The sequence below is a fragment of the Protopterus annectens genome, chromosome 8.part0 (genome assembly GCF_019279795.1).
Source record: "Protopterus annectens isolate FY-2018-M chromosome 8.part0, PAN1.0, whole genome shotgun sequence".
Taxonomy (NCBI): Eukaryota; Metazoa; Chordata; order Ceratodontiformes; family Protopteridae; genus Protopterus; species Protopterus annectens.
In genome coordinates, this window is record NC_056741.1 from 1,310,200,353 (window position 1) to 1,310,220,160 (window position 19,808).

The 19,808-nt window shown below is 38.7% G+C and overlaps 1 protein-coding gene across 1 annotated transcript in view; it reads right to left on the reverse strand.

Moving 5' to 3' along the window:
• The window catches only part of VSIG10L2 (V-set and immunoglobulin domain containing 10 like 2), a 316,447-nt gene that overhangs the window by 225,016 nt on the left and 71,623 nt on the right, over nt 1-19,808 (reverse strand). Inside the window, exons 3-4 of the mRNA XM_044080829.1 lie at nt 19,393-19,668; nt 1-264 (exon numbers count right to left, since the gene is read on the reverse strand). The exon at nt 1-264 is cut by the window's left edge and continues 12 nt beyond it. Of these exons, the coding sequence (XP_043936764.1) occupies nt 1-264; nt 19,393-19,668 (540 nt within the window). The remainder of the gene's footprint in view (nt 265-19,392; nt 19,669-19,808) is intronic.

Below are 19,808 nucleotides of genomic sequence, written 5' to 3' on the forward strand. Positions count from 1 at the left end.
GAGATATGGATGTTTGAGCACGTGTGTTAAGGTGCCTGTTCTCGGCCTGGCAAGTGTAGCTACCTGTCTGACGTCTGGAAATCTTAGAGATTTGATATGTTTGCCCAACAGAGACCTGGGAGTTGTTGTAGAGCCAAAAGTAGGAGCTTGGTGGATTTGACGCTGCCTGACAAATCAATGAGATGGTGTCCTCTTCATTTGCTGTGAAGCCTCTCTCTGTGATGGAAAGTGGGAAGATGGTGATAACTGGTTCGTCAGGTCCATCTAAATGAAAGCAAAACAATACAATTTAAATTGTGAGTTAAGGTCCTAACTTGTCTCATTTATTACCTAAAAGGAAAACATTTTAAATGTCACCTAACAGGAGGCTGACCTGAAATATAAACAGCATTGCTTGATTTCTTCTTTATTAAAATAGGAGAATTATAAACAAAATCTATAACAGTCTACATAGCTGATGCATTGTGATGCTGACACTTTGAATAACAAAATTTCCCGGGGCATTAGTAGCTAAACATATTCTCTACTTACTCTGCCATGCAACTATTTTAGAACCACGTTTTCCCAGCAAACTACTTTGCACTTGGCTATAGTGTAGTTAGTTTTTTTCATCAATTATGCATAAAAATCTGTATATGGTAGCAAAACAATATAAGTAAAAAGAAAGTGAATCATCATTCAGGGGGGCTAATACTAGCTTTACACAAGCCTTGATCTGGGTTCATTATAGTCATTTATTATTTCTTAACCACAAGGTGATGTCTGCCTATCAAACATTACTGCCTGACTGTGAAAATCTATCTTTATATGAAGGAAGTGATAGGAAATGTTAATATTATATAATCTAAGCAAAACTGCGGTTTCTAAAAGAGGCAGGTTTGGTAAATCATTGTAGTCTAACAGTAGGGTGGTTATTATTATCCTCTCTATCAGAAAAAAACAGAAAACCTTCACAAAAATGCATTTTGTAGGTGATCAAGCCCCTATACCCTACACTCTCACTAGGGTCTATATTAAATTAGCGAACGCTTAGAAAAGCAAATGCTAATTCATCGATCCGTTTTAAGTGAAAGCTTAAAATCTCGAACACCAGGAACAGCGATTTTTTTTTCACAGGGAAAAAAAATCGCTGGTCCACAAAAAAAAAAAAAAACAACAAAAAAAATAACTTAAAACATTATATTCACCCCCCACACCCTCCCTACTTAAATATACCAACTCCGAGATTGCACCACAGTGGAGGAAATGGCAAACTCCCGAAACTGGCCCAACGATTTTTTTCCCTGTGAAAAAAATCACTGTTCCAGGTGTTCGAGATTGTAATCTTTCACTTAATAGGGGTCGATGAATTAGCGTCCGCTTTTCTAAGCATTCGCTAATTCAATATAGACCCTCTCACTACTATATAAAATATGTATATGTATGTGTGTGTGTGTGTGTGTGTGTGTGTATGTGTGTGTATATATATATATATATATATATATATATATATATATATATATATATATATATATATATATATATATACATATATATATATATATATATATATATATATATATATATATATATATATATATATATATATATATATATATATACATATATAGATATATAGATATAGATATATGACTACACATCTAAATATCGACAACCTAAATATTGACAAAAAACGACAGTTAAAAATATCAAAACACAAAATAGTGACAAAACCTACCCACATCCCAAAGCAATGTGTGACCTTCTTCTTGCTTAACACAGCTGTTGTTAATTTCTCATCCTTCACTGCTGATTGGGATTAGTCCACAGGCTACAACTTACTCCATCACCCCAGCATCATATGAGATTTATTCCATCACCCCAGCACCATGTGAAATGTACTCCATCACATCGGCATCATATAAAACTTACTCCATCACCCCAGTACCATGTGAAGCTTACTCCATCACCCCATCACCATGTGAAACTTGCTCCATCACCCCAGCATGTTGTGAAGCTTACTCCATCATGCAGGCACCTTATGAAACTTACTCCATCATCCCAGCACCATGTGAAATGTACTCCATCACCCCATGACCATATGAAACTTAACTGATGCAGTTTGTTCTTTAACACTTGTCCTACCTCCAAAGTGTGGCTATTCACTGTCCCAGCCTACAATTAAATGGGTCTTTTGTGCCATGATACACAGAGATGGATGCCTATAGATCCAGCAGCACACTTCTGTCCTTTTGTCTACTAGCAGTCTGTCCTTTTCCTTTCCCGTCTTTGAGATATACCATTGATACTTGTAGTTATGTCACATACTAGCCCTTACACTTCATGTCTCACTTCTCTTGTGCAGCGTCATTGTGTGCCTCCTCCTCCCCAGTCACTTCTAGGAGGTGGGTCATTGCCAGACATGGATTACTGAATGTGCACAGGCATTCTTATAGTCCTCAGCTCTTCTTCATTCAGATGTACCTTGTGACCTCAAATTTCTTTAGTACTAAGAAATTGTTAACATATAAATATGTTGCAGGAAGATATTGAGTGTGTGGCTAGCACAGGGACACAGGTATTAATTTTGAAACAGAACCTATATTCCATGAGTTATGTTTTCTTAAACCAGTTTTAGCAGCATAGTAAGGTCTAATTTTTAAAACACAGATGTGGAAGTTTGAGGGCACATGTTTAAATATTTACCCTTTGCATGTCTGAGTAATTGATTTACTTTCTGTTTACTTTAGTACGCCCCATGGTGCAGTTAGTCTTTCTTTGTGTCGATATTTAACGGTTACATCTTGTGCATGGGAGGCTGCAGCCAGGTCTCCAAATAGTGCTACTAGATCTATTCACATTACTTTCTTGCTCTGCGTTCTGCTTCGGCATTAGCTGTCAGGTGACTGGAATGACATCTATACAATGGCAGTGCTAATGTACTAAGCCCCACATGACCATGAACATGTCTGTCTTACATCCCTTCCACTGACCTTGCAAAGCCTTCTCAGCCAGGGAGAAAATGTTTAAAAAGTTCCAAAATGAAGCTGCAGTTTCTAGTATTTATTTTTTCTGTTGGTACTGCCCAATTTGATAATGTTTTCATTCAACAGATTAAGGAATGCCTTTCAAATGGCACCTTTACAGCCTCTTTAAAAATCCCACCTTTTCAATCAAGTATTTGTGAATTCTAAAATTTGAAATGGTTTACATTTACTGAATTGTCTTTTGACTATTTTTAATTTTTTTTTTACAACTGAGAAATGTATGATGTTGTAATTTATTACCATAGTATGCAATACTTCTGTTCTAATTTATTACTGTAGTCTGTGATACTGCTGTATAATAGGTTCATAGTTAAATACTAGGCAATCAGTCTGCAGACCATTACATGCCTTGCCAACCACTTGTCAGTGACCAAAGGTGAGAATCAAACCCTGTACCATGCAACTGTGAGGTAAACATCTTAAGCATTATGCCAACCTCCAAAAATTGATTATGAAAAAAGGACCCCCTAACAAATTAAATACTGCACCTTAGTAGAATGAGCTAAAGTAAATAAGCTGAACAAAGTAATATGTTTACTTGTATAAGTATGTGATGCTTACTGGAAAACATTGCGTACAAACCTAATACTCTAGTTTAGCCAAGCAACATGCAGTTTGTTGGCGGGAGGCCCAGGGGAAGGGTAAAATGGGACATGATATAATTAGTTTCTTGGAGCAGCTGATTCTTGCCCCAGGACAACCTGAGGTACACAACAAAGGCACATTAATTCAGCACACACCATGACTTCACTGCTTGTAAATTAAACTCTAGCCTCTGGGAAATGCTGTGAGTTATGCCTTCTATCACCTTTTATGAGCACTAAAGCACATCACAAAAGGGGAACACTTAAATAAAGGTAGGTGGTAACTGCAGGCAGCTTTATACAACTTGTAGCTATGCAGATCAGTTGCAGTGCCGAAGATAACTTATCACGCTGGTAATGATCCAGGTTCTTCACTTACCTCCCAGAACATGACACCTTTCCTGCACACAAAGGCAAGCTGATATATGTGGCTTGCTAGGCACACTGCCTGCCAAAATCTTTATTTATTATAAATTCATTTTGACTCACTGCCCAAAACCTGTGGAAGAAAGTCTGGATTTTGAGTTGCTATGCTTTTTTACGGACTCTGCAATGACAGGGAAACTTAAGACAATTACTCAGACTTCTACTTCAGTTTCTGCGTTGCTCTCCTTTCACTTATTATTACTGTAGATACTGGAGGGTACTAGGATCGTTCCCTGGGAGCATCTGTTTTTTTTTTTGTATAGCTGGTTCCTTACTGAAGTAGATATAAAGAGACTAGGGTAGGGTAGAGCAAATGGTATATAGCATTTTTAGGCAGTCATAAAATAATTTATGTAGTACACCTGCCTGTCATGTGTAACCAGGACACTAAATGACACATATGAGATTCTAAAGTGCAATGTACCTACCAAACCTTAAATAACCCTTATACATCTTTAGATGGATTGGCAGACATAGGAATTTACAAAGCAGGAGTATTCCTTGTCCAATAAATCGTGTGTGTGTGTGTGTGTGTGTGTGTGTGTGTGTGTGTGTGTGTGTGTGTGTGTGTGTGTGCCAGGACAAAACTCAGCACCACAGACATCAGACTTTGACTATTATTATTGTTTTTTAATTATTATTAAAGAATTATTAGAATTCTATTGTGTCATTCTTTTGTTTTTGCATGTTTTTACCCTTGCTTCCTGTCATTCATCACCCCCCTCCCAGCCAATTGACCAATCTGCTTCCCTTCATCAGAATGAAAGTAGGCAGAGAGGAATGGTCATTAGACAGTCAACTGAGGTGATTTATATTTTTCCTTTTCTCATTAGCCTAGCTGTGCATATTTGGCTATGTGCTGAGGAAGGGTGTGCAATAGACTTTCAGTAGCTTTCATCTCCTCACTTCTACAAGTGACATTCCCAACATGCAGCCATTCTCCTCCCCCAAAGCTTGAACAGTAGTCTTCTCCACCAGGGAGATCACACCACCCTTTATGCCCCTGAGTGCACACAAGCCCCTCCCAACCTCAGGAGAGGTGAGCAAGCCATACTGCTTCAGTCCTCTCCTTTCCTGAGTGCCTCCTCCAGTGCCAGGACTGCTAACTGAATCTTTGCCATCTGGGGAGCAGTAAGGGTCCCATCCTATTGCTTCATGGAGTTTCCCATTCTTGGATCCACCTTGGGTGTGCAATGGGTGTTGCTTCCTTATGTAAATACAGAGACTCTGAGCTCCCTCCCATTGGACAATTAGAGGAAATCCCCACCCTATCTCCAGGGGAAGCGCAAGTCAAAACTTCTTTATTCCTCTTTCTTCTTGCCCAATGCACTGACATGTGATGTGCTAGTCCAACTAAGGTCACTAGAAATGTAGGGGGCCAGACACCATGTCCTTAGTCTAGCTGGCTGTTGTACACTTTTTGTTTTATTTTTAAGCTCATATGGTTTTACTTTTTACCTTTATTAGGTATCACATAGGATATACTTGTATAAAATCTTGGTACTATATTCATCAAATCAGATATCATTCTCTATGGGCGGCCACGGTGGTGCAGCAGTTAGCGTTGCCACCTCACAGCAAGAGGTTCTCCGGTTCAATCCTCAGCTGTGGTGCCTTCTGTGTGGAGTCTGCATGTCCTCCCTGTGGTTGTGTGGGTTTCCTCTTGGTGCTCTGGTTTCCTCCCACATCCCAAAGACATGCTGTAGGTGGATTGGACACTCTAAATTGGCCCTAAGCATGAGTGTGTGCCATCTGTGGAAGGTTGGGCGCCGGGCTGGCAATTTGACACCATAAAACTCCACTGCCAATCATGAGCAGACAGGTGATCCGCTGTGGTGACCCCTAACTGGGAAAAAGCCGAAGAAGAAGAAGAAGATATTATTCTCTTTATCATAAGATCGGAGAATTTTTCTTCCATAGAAAAACTGGGTTATGGTTTGTTCATTGTTTTTCTCATTACACTCCACATTTCATAAGTTTATAAAAGTAGATTGATATTTTGGCTGGAATTCTTAGACATATTTGAGGAGGTTGTTGTCTCAAGTACCAGAAAGTGAATTAGAGATGCAGTAGGCAGAGGACAGCATCCACATGCTGAGCAAAGGACCAAATAAGAAAAAAGAGGCACCATTAGTGGGATAAACAGTACTGCACTACTATACATCAGGAGAAGATCTACAGCAGGACATATGGCTGACAAGGACATCAGCACTAAGACTGTTGCACTTGAGTCAGGGCACACCAATGCAGGCAATGAACTCCCATATAGCTATAGAAAGTGTCTGGTCACCACAAGATGGACAACACAGCTGAGTAGAGTAGATAAAAGATAGACCAATATGAGTGGAGACATCAAAGCAGCATACTGGCATGAATGGTATGTGGAGGAAGGGTAAAGTTTTTTTTTCCTGTAGTGATAAGGCACCTTTTATAATTTCCACAAAAGAAAACTAAATGTTAAAGGCAGTGAGGAATTGCTCTGGGAGGGAAAGAGGGAGAAAGACAAATAGCAGGGGCAAACAGACAAATGTGGAACACTGACAGACAGACAGAAATTGGTGGCACACACAAAAGATAGGGAAGACAGTAGACCCATACATACAGAAGGAGTACTGTTGATGATGGGGAGGGCTGGACAATAAATAAGACACAGGATAAGACAGAATAGCTGGAACATACCAAAAAGGGAACATAGTGTGTTTCTGGCAGGGTTGGATGACAGGACATTCCAGAAGAGAAGAAAACCAGACATCAGTCTCCTAGGTGGGTGATGTTCTGGTCTAGCTACTTTTGTCAAGACTCAGTGGGCAGGACCAGGCAGCCATGCAACTTACTTAATCACTCAAAAAATCACTGCTGTTTGCCAAGGGAGGCATATATTTCCCAGTGCATCACAGTAATGACCTGTCTCTTCAATAATGCCATTATACTAGCTGTGACTCCTTAGGTCCTTCTCCAGAAAAAGAGCCTTCATCCCTTATGAAAGGTAGACAAATAGGGCACAAGTGACTTCTCCATTTCACCTCCTGCAGGGAGATTATGATTCCTTTCTTCAGAGGCAGACCTGGTGGGCACTGCTGACCCATCACCAATAGCAGCGGCTAGTGAAAACTGAACTAAGAGTGGCTTCTCCTCCTCCACAGTTGGACCTACTGAAGGATGATACAATGGGGAATATTATTGTGCACACATATATTATAGAAACACAACTGCAGTTGCATAATGCACTGAACACATACACAACCTGCTGCCTGGAGAAGTGCTCCTCTGTAACACAATCAAAAAATGCACTGTGAAACATACCTGTACAAGACTGCCCATAATGTAACTATGCTCCCCACCAAAAAAAAAAAATATATATATATACTTACAGTGCACATCTAGTTCACGTTCCCTCCTTTTATATAGAAAACATGTTCAAACATGTGATAAGTCAGATGTCACCAAAAATGTCTCTTAATTTACATTACTGTTAGTGCTGTCATCATCCATTGATTTAAAAGCGACTTCTTCAGACCTCTGCCTCCCATGGTCAGAGGAGGTCAGTGAGGTGTTACTTCAGGTTATCATAACAAAGATGGCGCTTCTTCACAGAATAGGTGATGCCAATGACATCATTAGTACTTGGCCCAGTTTATATTAGGTATTCACCTTTTCAAAATGGGCATCACAGGGCTCCTTAGAGTCCCTTTACAGGAAGAACAGTTTAAATCATGCTCTCCCAAGCACACCACACAGGAGCTCTGTTGTTACCATTTGCTAAGGCAGCCATGGCCACTCGGTAGGTACATGAAGGTTACAGCCAAGCAGCAGTATGGCAAAGCCATACATAGAAAGACATTTGTGAATCATGTGTCTTGCAAGGCAGCAGTGCACCAGGGTGATATGTGCATGAGCATACAGATCACATGCTTTCTGCTAAAACTGATATGCACACCGAACATCAATATGCATGGCTAGTGAATTGCAGACATGTAGCGGTTTACAGGCAGTTCATTATCTGTCTTCATTAGTATAAGTATGATACTAACTGTCCACTGTTAGGGCAATGTAAAGCACTGCCACCATCCTGCACAACAGTGCTTACAATAGTATGACTAATATGCATCATTGCAGTGTTAAGGAAGGAGTCCTGTATGTTAATGTACCTTGTCCTTAGCTACACACCATTTAGTGGTTGTCAGAGAGAGTTTGGAACATGCTTCATTGTCATGTACATAACTAAGGTGGGGGGTGAAAGAGGGGTGGCTGACACTGGTGCAAATTGTTAGGGGCTGTGATTGTCAGGTGCCAATGATGTGGGAGTGCAGTGCCAGCATTTCTTTATTTAATTTATATTTTTGTCATTTGTTTACCAGGATGGTCTGACTGGGTTGGTCCCCATTTTCAGAGGAGGTCCAGGGACAAAAGCTCTGAAGTTAATCAACTTTTTAACAAAGTATAAAATCATACAGTAACATTCAAATTCTAATACTATATAAATAAAGAAAAAATATTTATAGGAAATGCAAAACAGACAAGATTTAAACCATATGCAGTGATTATGATTGTATAGAAATAAGCTATTACTTATAAAGTAATGTGAGGCAGCATGATTGCATCGATATATACTAATTATGAAAAGCATGCTAGACAGTTATTTATAGTATAAACCTAAACTGATGGTTATATCCTTTTACTAAATACATCAAGTAAGATAACAGTGTCTACACTATATACTTTGGTTGAAAAGGAGAATAGATTCTGGCCTAAATGCTAAAAAGTAATAGAGTGGGAATTGAAGATATCTGAACATGAAAATTAACAGAGGATTTTTTTTACAGAAGTAAGAACTAGGGGATACTGTAGGGAATAAATGGTGAAATTAAGTAAGGCAATGTATATCTGTCCTGAGGTGGAGGATGAATGCTGATTCTGCATTTGTGGTAATAGCTGAAGTGTTGAAGCTCTCAGTTTGTGGTGATTCAACTGTTTTGTTATAGTTTCAGAGAAGAGCAGAGGAGCTGTTTTTTTTTTTTTTGGTCTTCAACTTTGACTCAAAGGGTACCAGTCTGGAAGTTTTGGGAAATGACAGGGTGCCAGATGACTTAGCTATGGATTAGCTTGTTATATGTAAAAGTGGACCCCAGCACATTAGCTTGGCACAGTACTGTGTGTGTGTGTGTGTGTGTGTGTGTGTGTGTGTGTGTGTGTGTGTGTGTGTGTGTGTGTGTGTGTGTGTGTGTGTGTGTGTGTGTGTGTGTGTGTGTGTGTGTGTGTGTGCGTGTGTGCATGTGTGTGTGCGTGTGTGTGTGTGTGTGTGTTTGTGTGTGTGTTTGCATATGTTGTGGGAGCTCAAGCTGTGAATATAGGATACTGTGGGTATTACATGTCATAATGGTTGTGTTCTAGGGATGTATGTAGAGGCACTTCTACAGTACCAAATGGAGGTGTGAAGCTGTACATTACAGTGACTACAACTCTTAACCAGGTCCATAAAGGGGATGTTGCTGTAGTTAAACTTGTGCATACCACAGCATTGTATATGTGCCTAGCAACTGATGCTTTTCTCTCAATTATAAAAGTTCCATCATGACCTGAAGAAATTAATGGCTGGAAAAGGTCACTAGCCAAGAGAATGAACTACCAATACAAGCCCTCCATGTACACGGCATGCACATCCTGAGCAAAGGTGATGTAGGCAGGCATTATTGGAACCACATTTGTCAGGAAATGTCACATAATATGAATGCTGTTAGCAGACATAATAAGTCCCTACAAGTTTACTGGAGGGCTACAGATGTAATACTCTGTGCAATGTAAAAGTCACAGGGCATTGCAATGTTCACTGACATAGAAGTAGCTGACAGATGTAAAGAAGTTTCTGGTGTCATTTGCTGGACAGGATATCAGCCTCTCATAGTTGGTGGTGGCATGGATGTGGGAGCAGACGTGACAACAACAAGTGTTTCACTAGAGGAAACACCAGATTAGTGATACCTATTACAGTACATTATAGTATATACCACTGCATGACAGCAGAGAGGGACTGCAACACACACACACACACACTTGCGTATGTCTTCCAGTGTAGCACTGTTTTGATGTGTGCCAGTATGTATGTCACAGCGGGATTTGGAGTCATATGTTTGTGAGCTAAGAATTCTGCCATGTGTGTTCATACATTCACAGGATCCCTTGGTGCAGCATCCAATACAACAGGACAGTAAAGGGCTGAGGGAAACAGGGCATTTGTGGTTGATAATGATAACAACATGCAACTGGCCTGATCTAGTGACACATCGCTACTGTGGAGGGCAGTGACATTGTGTCCCCCACATCCACTATTACAAAGGTCCTTGTAGAGATACTGTCTGAACAGGTAGCCTCAGCAGGACAGGATAGAAATCCTGCAACTGAGAGTCCCGCACTGGCTTCACCTGTGTCCACACCTCTAACATGTGCATTACATCTGAGGTGGGCATGCCCACCATAGTGGTTAGATGTGGTGCGGGCATGGTACTACCATGAATCCAGGACTGCCATAATACTTTAGTGGCACTTGCAATCAAACATCAGAAGACAGGATCAGTGATGTAGGCACAAAGAGCTGCTAAACACACATCATTTTGGAGATGGTGAGTGTGCTTCACAGCTTGGGGAAGGACATGCAGTTACTGCAGAGTAACCTGGAGTGCAGGGACAGGGAGCATACACTACTGCTGCTAGGTTGTTGGTGGCAAAGATTTCCTGCATAGGTATATCATAAGATATATTGCAACTAACATCCAGTTGGCCTCTGTTGGCAACTCAGTCCTTGATTGTGGGAGCCTCCAAATGTCACATCACTGGGCATGGGGCATCCCAAATCAGACTACCAGACTGTTGCTGAGACAGTATCAGAGTCACTTCTAGGCACACAGCTTGCCATCTCTGGTTATAGGGCTCATCCTGTTTGCAGGTGGTATTTCTCTTTGAGCTCAACACATGGGCAGGATTCCTCATGGTGAATGCTCATGGTCCTGTAGTTGTACGAATTCCCAGCCATGGACTACATATAGTCTTGACATCTCAAGTAAACATAATGGACAATGGCAGTGGTCATGTCATGACAGCCAAACCCCAGTGCTAAAGAATGCTTTCCCTGACTCCATAAAAACTATTATTGTAAAAACCCATTGGTTCTTGGTGTCCACTTGATCAATACTCAAAATATCATTACTAGAAGGTCATCTGCTTCTTCTAATCACTTATAGACTCGATGAAGAGGAAGAAAGTGAGAGTTAAATTTTTATCACTTTCTTCCTCTTCTCTGACTTTATCCAGTTTTGGAGTTTGTATACGTGTGTGTGTGTGTGTGTGTGTGTGTGTGTGTGTGTGTGTGTGTGTGTGTGTGTATATATATATATATATATATATATATATATATATATATCTATATATATATATATATATATATATATATATATATATATATATATATATATAGTGGACGAAAAAAGTGTATACCCCTGTTAAAATGCCAGGATTTTGCAATATAAAAATGAGACCACAATAAATCATCACATATGTGTGTGTGTGTGTGTGTATATATATATATATATATATATATATATATATATATATATATATATATATATATATAGTGGACGTAAAAAGTGTGTATACCCCTGTTAAAATGCCAGGATTTTGCAATATAAAAAATGAGACCACAATAAATCATCACATATGTGTGTGTGTGTGTGTGTGTGTGTGTGTGTGTGTGTGTGTGTGTGTGTGTGTGTGTATATATATATATATATATATATATATATATATATATATATAGTGGACGTAAAAAGTGTGTATACCCCCATTAAAATGCCAGGTTTTTGTGATATAAAAAATGAGACCACAATAAATCATTTCAGAACATTTCCCACCTTTAATGTGACCTATAACCTGTACAATTCAATTGACAAACAAACAAATATGTTAGGGGAAAAATATAAAAAATAAAAAAAACATAAAATATGATGGTTGCATAAGTGTGTACACCCTTAAACTAATACTTTGTTGTGTGCATACCCTTAAACTAATACTTTGTTGAAGCACCTTTTGATTTAATTACAGCATTCAGTCTTCTTGGGTACACACCTGCCGTCAATTAAAGAGACTCCAAATAAAGTTCAGCTGTCCTAGTAGGATTTTCCTGACATTTACTCAGATGCCTGCTACAGCAAAAGTCATGGTTCGCAGAGAGCTTACAAATCATCAAAGGTATCTCATTGTTGAAAGGCATCATTCAGGAGAAGGGTACAAAAAAATTTCCACAGCATTGGATATACCATGGTACACAGTGAAGACAGTCATCAAAAAGTGGAGAAAATATGGGACAACAGTGACATTGCAAAGAACTGGATGTCCCTCCAAATTTGATGAAAAGACAAGACAAAACCTGGTCAGGGAAGCTGCCAAGAGGCCTACAGCAACACTGAAGGAGCTGCAGGAATTTCTGGCAAGTACTGGTTGTGTACTACATGTGACAACAATCTCCCATATTCTCCATATCTCTGGCCTATGGGGTAGGGTTGCAAGACGGAAGCCTTTTCTAACATAGAAAAACATCCAGGCCTGGCTAAAATTTGCAGAACAATACATCAAGTCTCCCAAAAGCATGTAGGAAAATGTGTTATTGTCTGATGAGACCAAGGTTGAACTATTTGGCCACAATTCCAAAAGGTATGTTTGGCCAAAAAACAACACTTTGCATCACCAAAAGAACATCATCCCCATGGAGAAGCATGTTGGTGGCAGTATCATGCTTTGGGGTTGCTTTTCTTCAGATGGAACTGGGGTGTTAGCCAAGGTGGAGGAAATTATGAATAGTTCCAAATACCAGTCACTTTTGGACCAAAACCTTCAAGCATCTGCTTGAAAGCTGAAGATGAAGAGGAATTTCACCTTTCAACATGACAATGACCCGAAGCATACATCCAAATCAACAAAAGAATGGCTTCACCAGAATAAAATTAAAGTTTTGGAATGGCCCAGCCAGTTCTCAGACCTAAATCCAATAAAAAAAGCTGTGAGGTGATCTGAAGAGTGCTGTGTACAAGAGATACCCTCGCAATTTGACAGATTTGGAGTGCTTTTGCAAGGAAGAGTGGGCAAATATTGCCAAGCCAAGATGTGCCATGCTGATAGACTCCTACCAAAGAAGACTAAAAAAAACTGTCTTTCGGCTTTTCCCAGTTAGGGGATGCCACTGCGGAACTTCAGTCCGCTACTGATTGGCAGTGAATTTTTACGGTGTTGAGTTGCCAGCCCAGCACCCAACCTTCAAAAAAGGCACACCCACACATGCACGCACCTACCTGCATGTCTTTTTTTAAAGTGAATGCTGTAATTAAATCAAAAGGTGCATCAACAAAATATTAGTTTAAGGGCGTGCACACTTATGCAACCAGCTTATTGTACATTTTTTAATTTTTATATTTTTCCCCCAACAGATTTGTTTGTTTTTCAATTGAATTGTATAGGTTATAGGTCACATTAAAGGTGGGAAAAGTTTTGAAATTATTTATTGTGGTCTCATTTTTTGTATCACAAAAACTTGACATTTTAACAGGGGTGTGTACACTTTTTATATCCACTATAAATATATATATATATATATATATATATATATATATATGTGTGTGTGTGTGTGTGTGTGTGTGTGTGTGTGTGTGTGTGTGTGTGTGTGTGTGTGTGTGTGTGTGTGTGTGTGTGTGTATGTGTGTGTGTGTGTGTGTGTGTGTGTGTGTGTGTGTGTGTATATATATATATATATATATATATATATATATAGATAGATAGATAGACGTACATATATATTTAGAGAGAGAGAGAGAGAGTGAGAAAGAGTTTTAAAAGAGTATTAAGGGTATGAGGAGGGAGGGGTGTCCCCTGCAAACTAAATGTTTTTGTTTTTTGTGACTTGTGTCAGTATTTTGAGTTGTCAGTTCTTAAGCTTTTAGGTGTTTTATTAAATGAGCAAGGATTATTCATAATAAAGTACTTCCTAGCATATGTGTTTACTCTGTTCACCTACAATGACCCTATCCCATTTTAGTGTTGCAGTTACCTGTTGTTTTATTCCTCACCTATGCAAGTGATCATGATTGTATTGCTCACACTCTACCTGTGTGTGAGTATGGTAATGTCTGGTGCACATTGTGCCCAGTCCATGCATTGCCCTGCAGAACTTGGGTGTGATACTGCATTCATAGGCTCACAGGTAAGTACTAGGCTACACTGGGATTTGAACCCACACATAGCAGAACAACAGTCACTTTGCTGTATTGCTTAACAAGCTGAGCATGTTGTCTGTGTCATGGCTTATAGATGAGGACCAGATGCCACCTCTTTGCCAGTGCTACAATATATTGCACACTACCTGTGTTTCAGCTGTGGTGTTCCTCCCAACTCTTCTGTGTGCCTTCCGTGGAAGGTTGTGCGTCGGGCTGGCAAATCAACACCGTAAAACTCTACTGCCAATCATGAGCAGACAGGTGATCTGCTGTGCGACCCCTAACCGGGAAAAGATGAAAGAAGAAGAAGAGGAGAATTGTTTGAGTCCACTCACCAGCCAATCATCAGAAAATACACATGAATAGGAAAAAATATTAACTGTATTACTCATAGCACCTTTGCAAAAGCAAGTAGTCATTAATGTAAATAAAGCATAATTTAAAATGTTACTACAATTGTGAAAAGGTTCAATTATTTATGTTTTGCTATGTACTTGTGATCCCCTGATGTGGTATATGGGACAAACAAGGAGGAGGTTGAAGACTAGATGGCAGGAAACCATGCAAGATATAGAAAAATGACTCCCTACTGAAATGTCAGCACTCCAAATGCCAAGTGCCAAAAAGCCCCCAAAAAAGACAGAAAATCCGGAGAAGTAAATAAAAAAAAAATCACTCTTCTCCTTAAAACCTCTCTTTTGCAGAGTGAGACAAGCTCCCCCATATGGGGGACAAGACCCCAGATCCCCTATATATATATATATATATATATATATATATATATATATATATATATATATATCTCCTTCACATGATTGACAGTTCACAAAGTCGACTTTCATATGGCCGGGACCATATGATTGGCTTTAGAAAAGCCGACCATGGGGAACCGCTATATCTGTACAGTGCGGAATGGGAAAATCTCCATCTTCTGCACAGAAGTGCGATCTCAGAGTTGGTATATTTAAGTTAGGGTAGGGCCCCCTGCTAACAGTTTTAAGGTAAGTGTTTGTTGTGTTTTTTGAGTTTATTTTACATGGTCGGCTTTCAAAAGTCGATCATATGGTCTCGGCTATATGAAAGTCGACTTTGTGAGAAGTTGACCATGTAAAGTAGACCTACATATATATATATATATATATATATATATATATATATATATATATATATATATATATATATATATATATATATATATATATATATATATATATATATATACCAACTCTGAGATTGCCATACCTCAGATAAAAGGGTTTATTCTGAGAAATGGCATCTCAGACTCAATATATGTAAACTGATCTTTCAGCCATTCATTTTCCATGTGTCTGTCTAGTGGGTCCCAACATTTCACATGGTTACCATAAAGGGTAGATGGTATGAGAATGTAGTATCATCCCATGTACAGCAACTTCATAACAGTTATGTTAATTGTTTTAAATGTTGTGTTTGTACATGCTGATGCATTAAGAGGTAGTGATAAGATTCATTCATTAAATTAAATGCAAACTATGATGATTTTAAAATTTGCTGCATTAAAACCTAAAGAATTAAGTAATGAAATTAATTGGCAATGTTTAGTTTAAAGTTCAAACAGATATGGTATTTCTTTAAATTTTAATTAATTTATAATTAATTACTTAAGACAACTTAAAGTGGTGTTTGTGCTTTGTTTGATACCCTGGAAGGCTTTTTGCTGAGGCACTGGGGTAATAAATGTAACAGTTTCTTCCAGTTCAGGTGAGTTGTTATATTAAATTAGTTAGTGTGATTATAACAATGATGTCATCATCTTGGTCACATGGCATCACTAACATGATGGCATCACTAGAGATGAAATCAGGAACATTTTTTAAAGTTGCACTATTAACTTGAGAAGTTGACAGAATAAGGGAATATGAGTTAAGATGCATTTTGTAAAATAAAAGAAGTCTTTATCTATAATTATCATCATATTAATTAAGTGCAATCCACCAACCTTTCTCCCCAAATCATTAGTTCCAGGGGAGAATTAGGAAAGACAGAGCAAAATTTTGAACTTTTCAAACAACTTAATTTGGTCATAAGGAAAGTTGTGTTAAGGAATCTTTAGTTAAGTGAACCTGTCAGGTAGATTGGACATTAAATTTGGCCATAGATGTGAGTGTGTGGTATGGAAGAAACCCCGTGGCAGGGCTAGCCATCCGGCAGTGTAAACCTTAGCTCTAGGCAATTGCACTGGTAAAGTGACATTCCGACCCCATGTGCAAAATGGGAAAAAGGGGTTGTGGATGGATGGATGGAATACTGTGGCCTACTGGCATATAAAATTGCATAAGTTGAAGGTAATGTTACAGACTGTGCATGATGTATACAAATGAGAATAAGTTACAGTTTTGGCTATGCTTCAGGACACACCAGGTTGGTGCAGTAAATGTGGAAGATGTTTGATATGACATGTGCTCTGCTTGTCAAGTGTAGTCTGAAACCTTATTAAGGGTGACAGAAGAAGATATTCACAATGTAGGCATGCTCAATTCTTTGAGATGTAAAAGTATCCCTTTATTTATATGGATATTTTACCAGATATTAATAACATTATGTTAGCACATTTGATCATGTGCATGTCTGTTTCCATACTATGTGCTACAGTTTCACTGTTGCAGATTTAAAAAATAAAACTATGTTTATAATTTGAGTTTTCAGTGCATTTTGAAACTATAGTTTTTTTACTTTTCTGAATAAATGATAATATCACCACCAAGCAAACAGCTGCGGTGGTGCAGCAGTAGCGTTGTTGCCTCACAGCAAGAGGTTCTCCCTTTCGATTCTCGGCTGGAGTGCAGGGAGTGCCTTCTGTGTGGAGTCTGCATGTACTCCCCACAGTTGGGTGGGCATTTCGAAAGACATGTGTAAATGGGCGTGCCTTCGTTGAAGGTTGAACGTCGAGCTGGCACCTCGGCGTTCGTCAAAATCTACTGCCAATCATTAGTGGACCGGAGTTCCGCTGTGGGGACCCCTAACTGGGAAAAGCCAAAAGACAACAACAGCATCACCACCAAGCAAAGTTAGTATTGTTAACAACATTGTTTCATTTCTTCACAACAAATAAAACAAAAAAAGAATAAAATATAAAAATAAATGACTAGCAAAACCAGGATCCACCACTGTAACAATTTAATCCAACCTCTAGCGCCTCAACAATAGCCTTCCAAGGAGAATACAGACAGAAAAAATACAACACATATTTATACAATAAAATTAATCAACCAATCAAACAATTTTACAATTAAAACACTTAAAGAATTTAAATAAAAACTCTCCAGTTGCATTCTACATTAATGCCACCAGGGGCTAAGCTACTATATTTTAGTATAAAAAGAGTTTCCTTATACAAACATTTTTTCTTTATATTAATATTATATTAAGTAATAGGAATATGTTCTAAAATTGTACCTAATAAACCTTGTGGGTTATTACTATGATGTTTTTTAAAGTTCATTGCAAGTGGACTTTCTGATTTTTTCATTTTAATATCCCTCACATGTTCCTGTATCCTGGTCTTAAAGACCCTCTTACTTTTACCTATATAGAACATCCCACACAGACATTTAAGTGCATATACAATGCTTTCTGTGTTACATGAAAACATAGCATTAGGTTGAAAATGCAATCCATTAATATACTGAAATGTTCTACTCACATACTGACATGTTATACATCTGCCACAGGGATGTGCTCCCACCAGGCTAGGATTATTACTTAGGCATGCATTGGGTTTTGAAAATCTAGCATGAACTGGGTTTTATTTCTTGCTTTGAAACTATTCAGTACTACATGGCATTAAAGCAAAGATATTTAATCACACAGTTTAGTGTATTTTTAAAACAATAAGGAAGGTGAACCCAGAAGACAAACTGGATAGGGTAGGGTAGGGGACTGGGAGTGGTAGGTGTTGGGTAGTGGGAAGGGAGTGAGGACCAGGGCAGGGGGGGGTGCACGGATTGAAAATAGCTTGGGGCTCAAGTTTTACTTAGTCCTTCACTGTTCCTTCATTGGGTGAGTAGCTGAGATTCCGATGCTGGAGGCCCTTAATTGCTCCATGGCTGGAGCCAGCAAAAAATATGTAATTGCATTTTATCCTATCTTAATGTGATTGGTATGAGACTTTTAGTCTAAGATGTTCTTAACAGCAAAATATTTATCTAAAACAAAATTGCTACTATACTAGTAGTGTCTTTGTACAATATCTCTTAAATTGTGAATAGTGGTGAGGATGGTGTCTGTTGGTGATTGTTGAAAGCTATACATTCCATCATGCATAGATATGTTGTTTATCATGAAGGGAAGGAAACGTGAAATAGTCTATTAAGTTGCATTTTCAGTTTAACTTATCCACTACTTAGGAAAATGGCAAATAAGGTGGTCCATGTGGTCCTGCCTTAAAATTCTATTATTCTGTGTTTACTCTGTACAGCAGTGGTTTACCAATGCTTGGTGGCAAGAAACCTAGTTTAGGAACAACAGCAATTCATTGTGGGGATGTTTAAAGAGGACATGCACTCCAAAGCACAGTGACCTTTTCAAATTAAAAGGATTTCCAGCCTCACAAATCACCATCAGCTTAGAATCAAGAGTGAGAATGTGTGGAGGAGGGGGCGTAGAACTGAGTGTGAAAGAAAAAGAGGAAGGACAAAAGAAAATGGGTCACAGGAATGAAATTGCAATACATGAGGCAGATGCAATCACAGGTCTAAATACCTGATCTAGATATATAGGCAGAGAAAAATGATCCATCCATAACAATGTGATACAAGGCCAAACACATATTGCTGGTGCCTCTGATATTATTTATCCTAGACTGCCAAGTAAGTTCAAATTCCATTACAGAAACCACATTCATTTACTGTTAGTGCAAGGACTGGCAGTGTGACCCTGATAACAAAGTCAAGACCTAGAATGTTGACATTAATAATCTTGTGTAAGGAAAAAAGTAGGTATTAACCATCTATAGGAAATAGGATGGAATAGTATAAACAAATAAAAAAGGTGAAACAACACTTTCTCTTATCTCCCTGAAAGCAGCTTAAATATTTTACCTAATCCAAACATATGACAACTTACATGTGACATTCATCCAGACTCCATCACTGCTTTCCTCGTTGACTTCATTGCTGACCTTACAAATGTACCGTCCAGTATGGTTACGGTGGACAGAGGTCACGTTAACCAGGTTACTATCCTCTGTAAGAATGACAGTGAGACCTGATAGTGTAGCCTCTTGAGTCCACATATAATTGATTGGTGGGGTCCCAGCCTTCAAAAGACACTGCACAGTTACTGGTGTTCCCTCTTCTGGAGATGAGCGACTCATCCTGACCTCAGGTTTTGCCACTGGAACTGAAAGATAAAATATTCTTGATCAAAAGAATTGCAGTGTTCAGTAGAAACAGATGCTAATGAGGGAGATAATCAACCTTCAGTACTTTATATATATAACTTGTTTTCTGTAATTCACTTGGTATCATATTAAATCAATA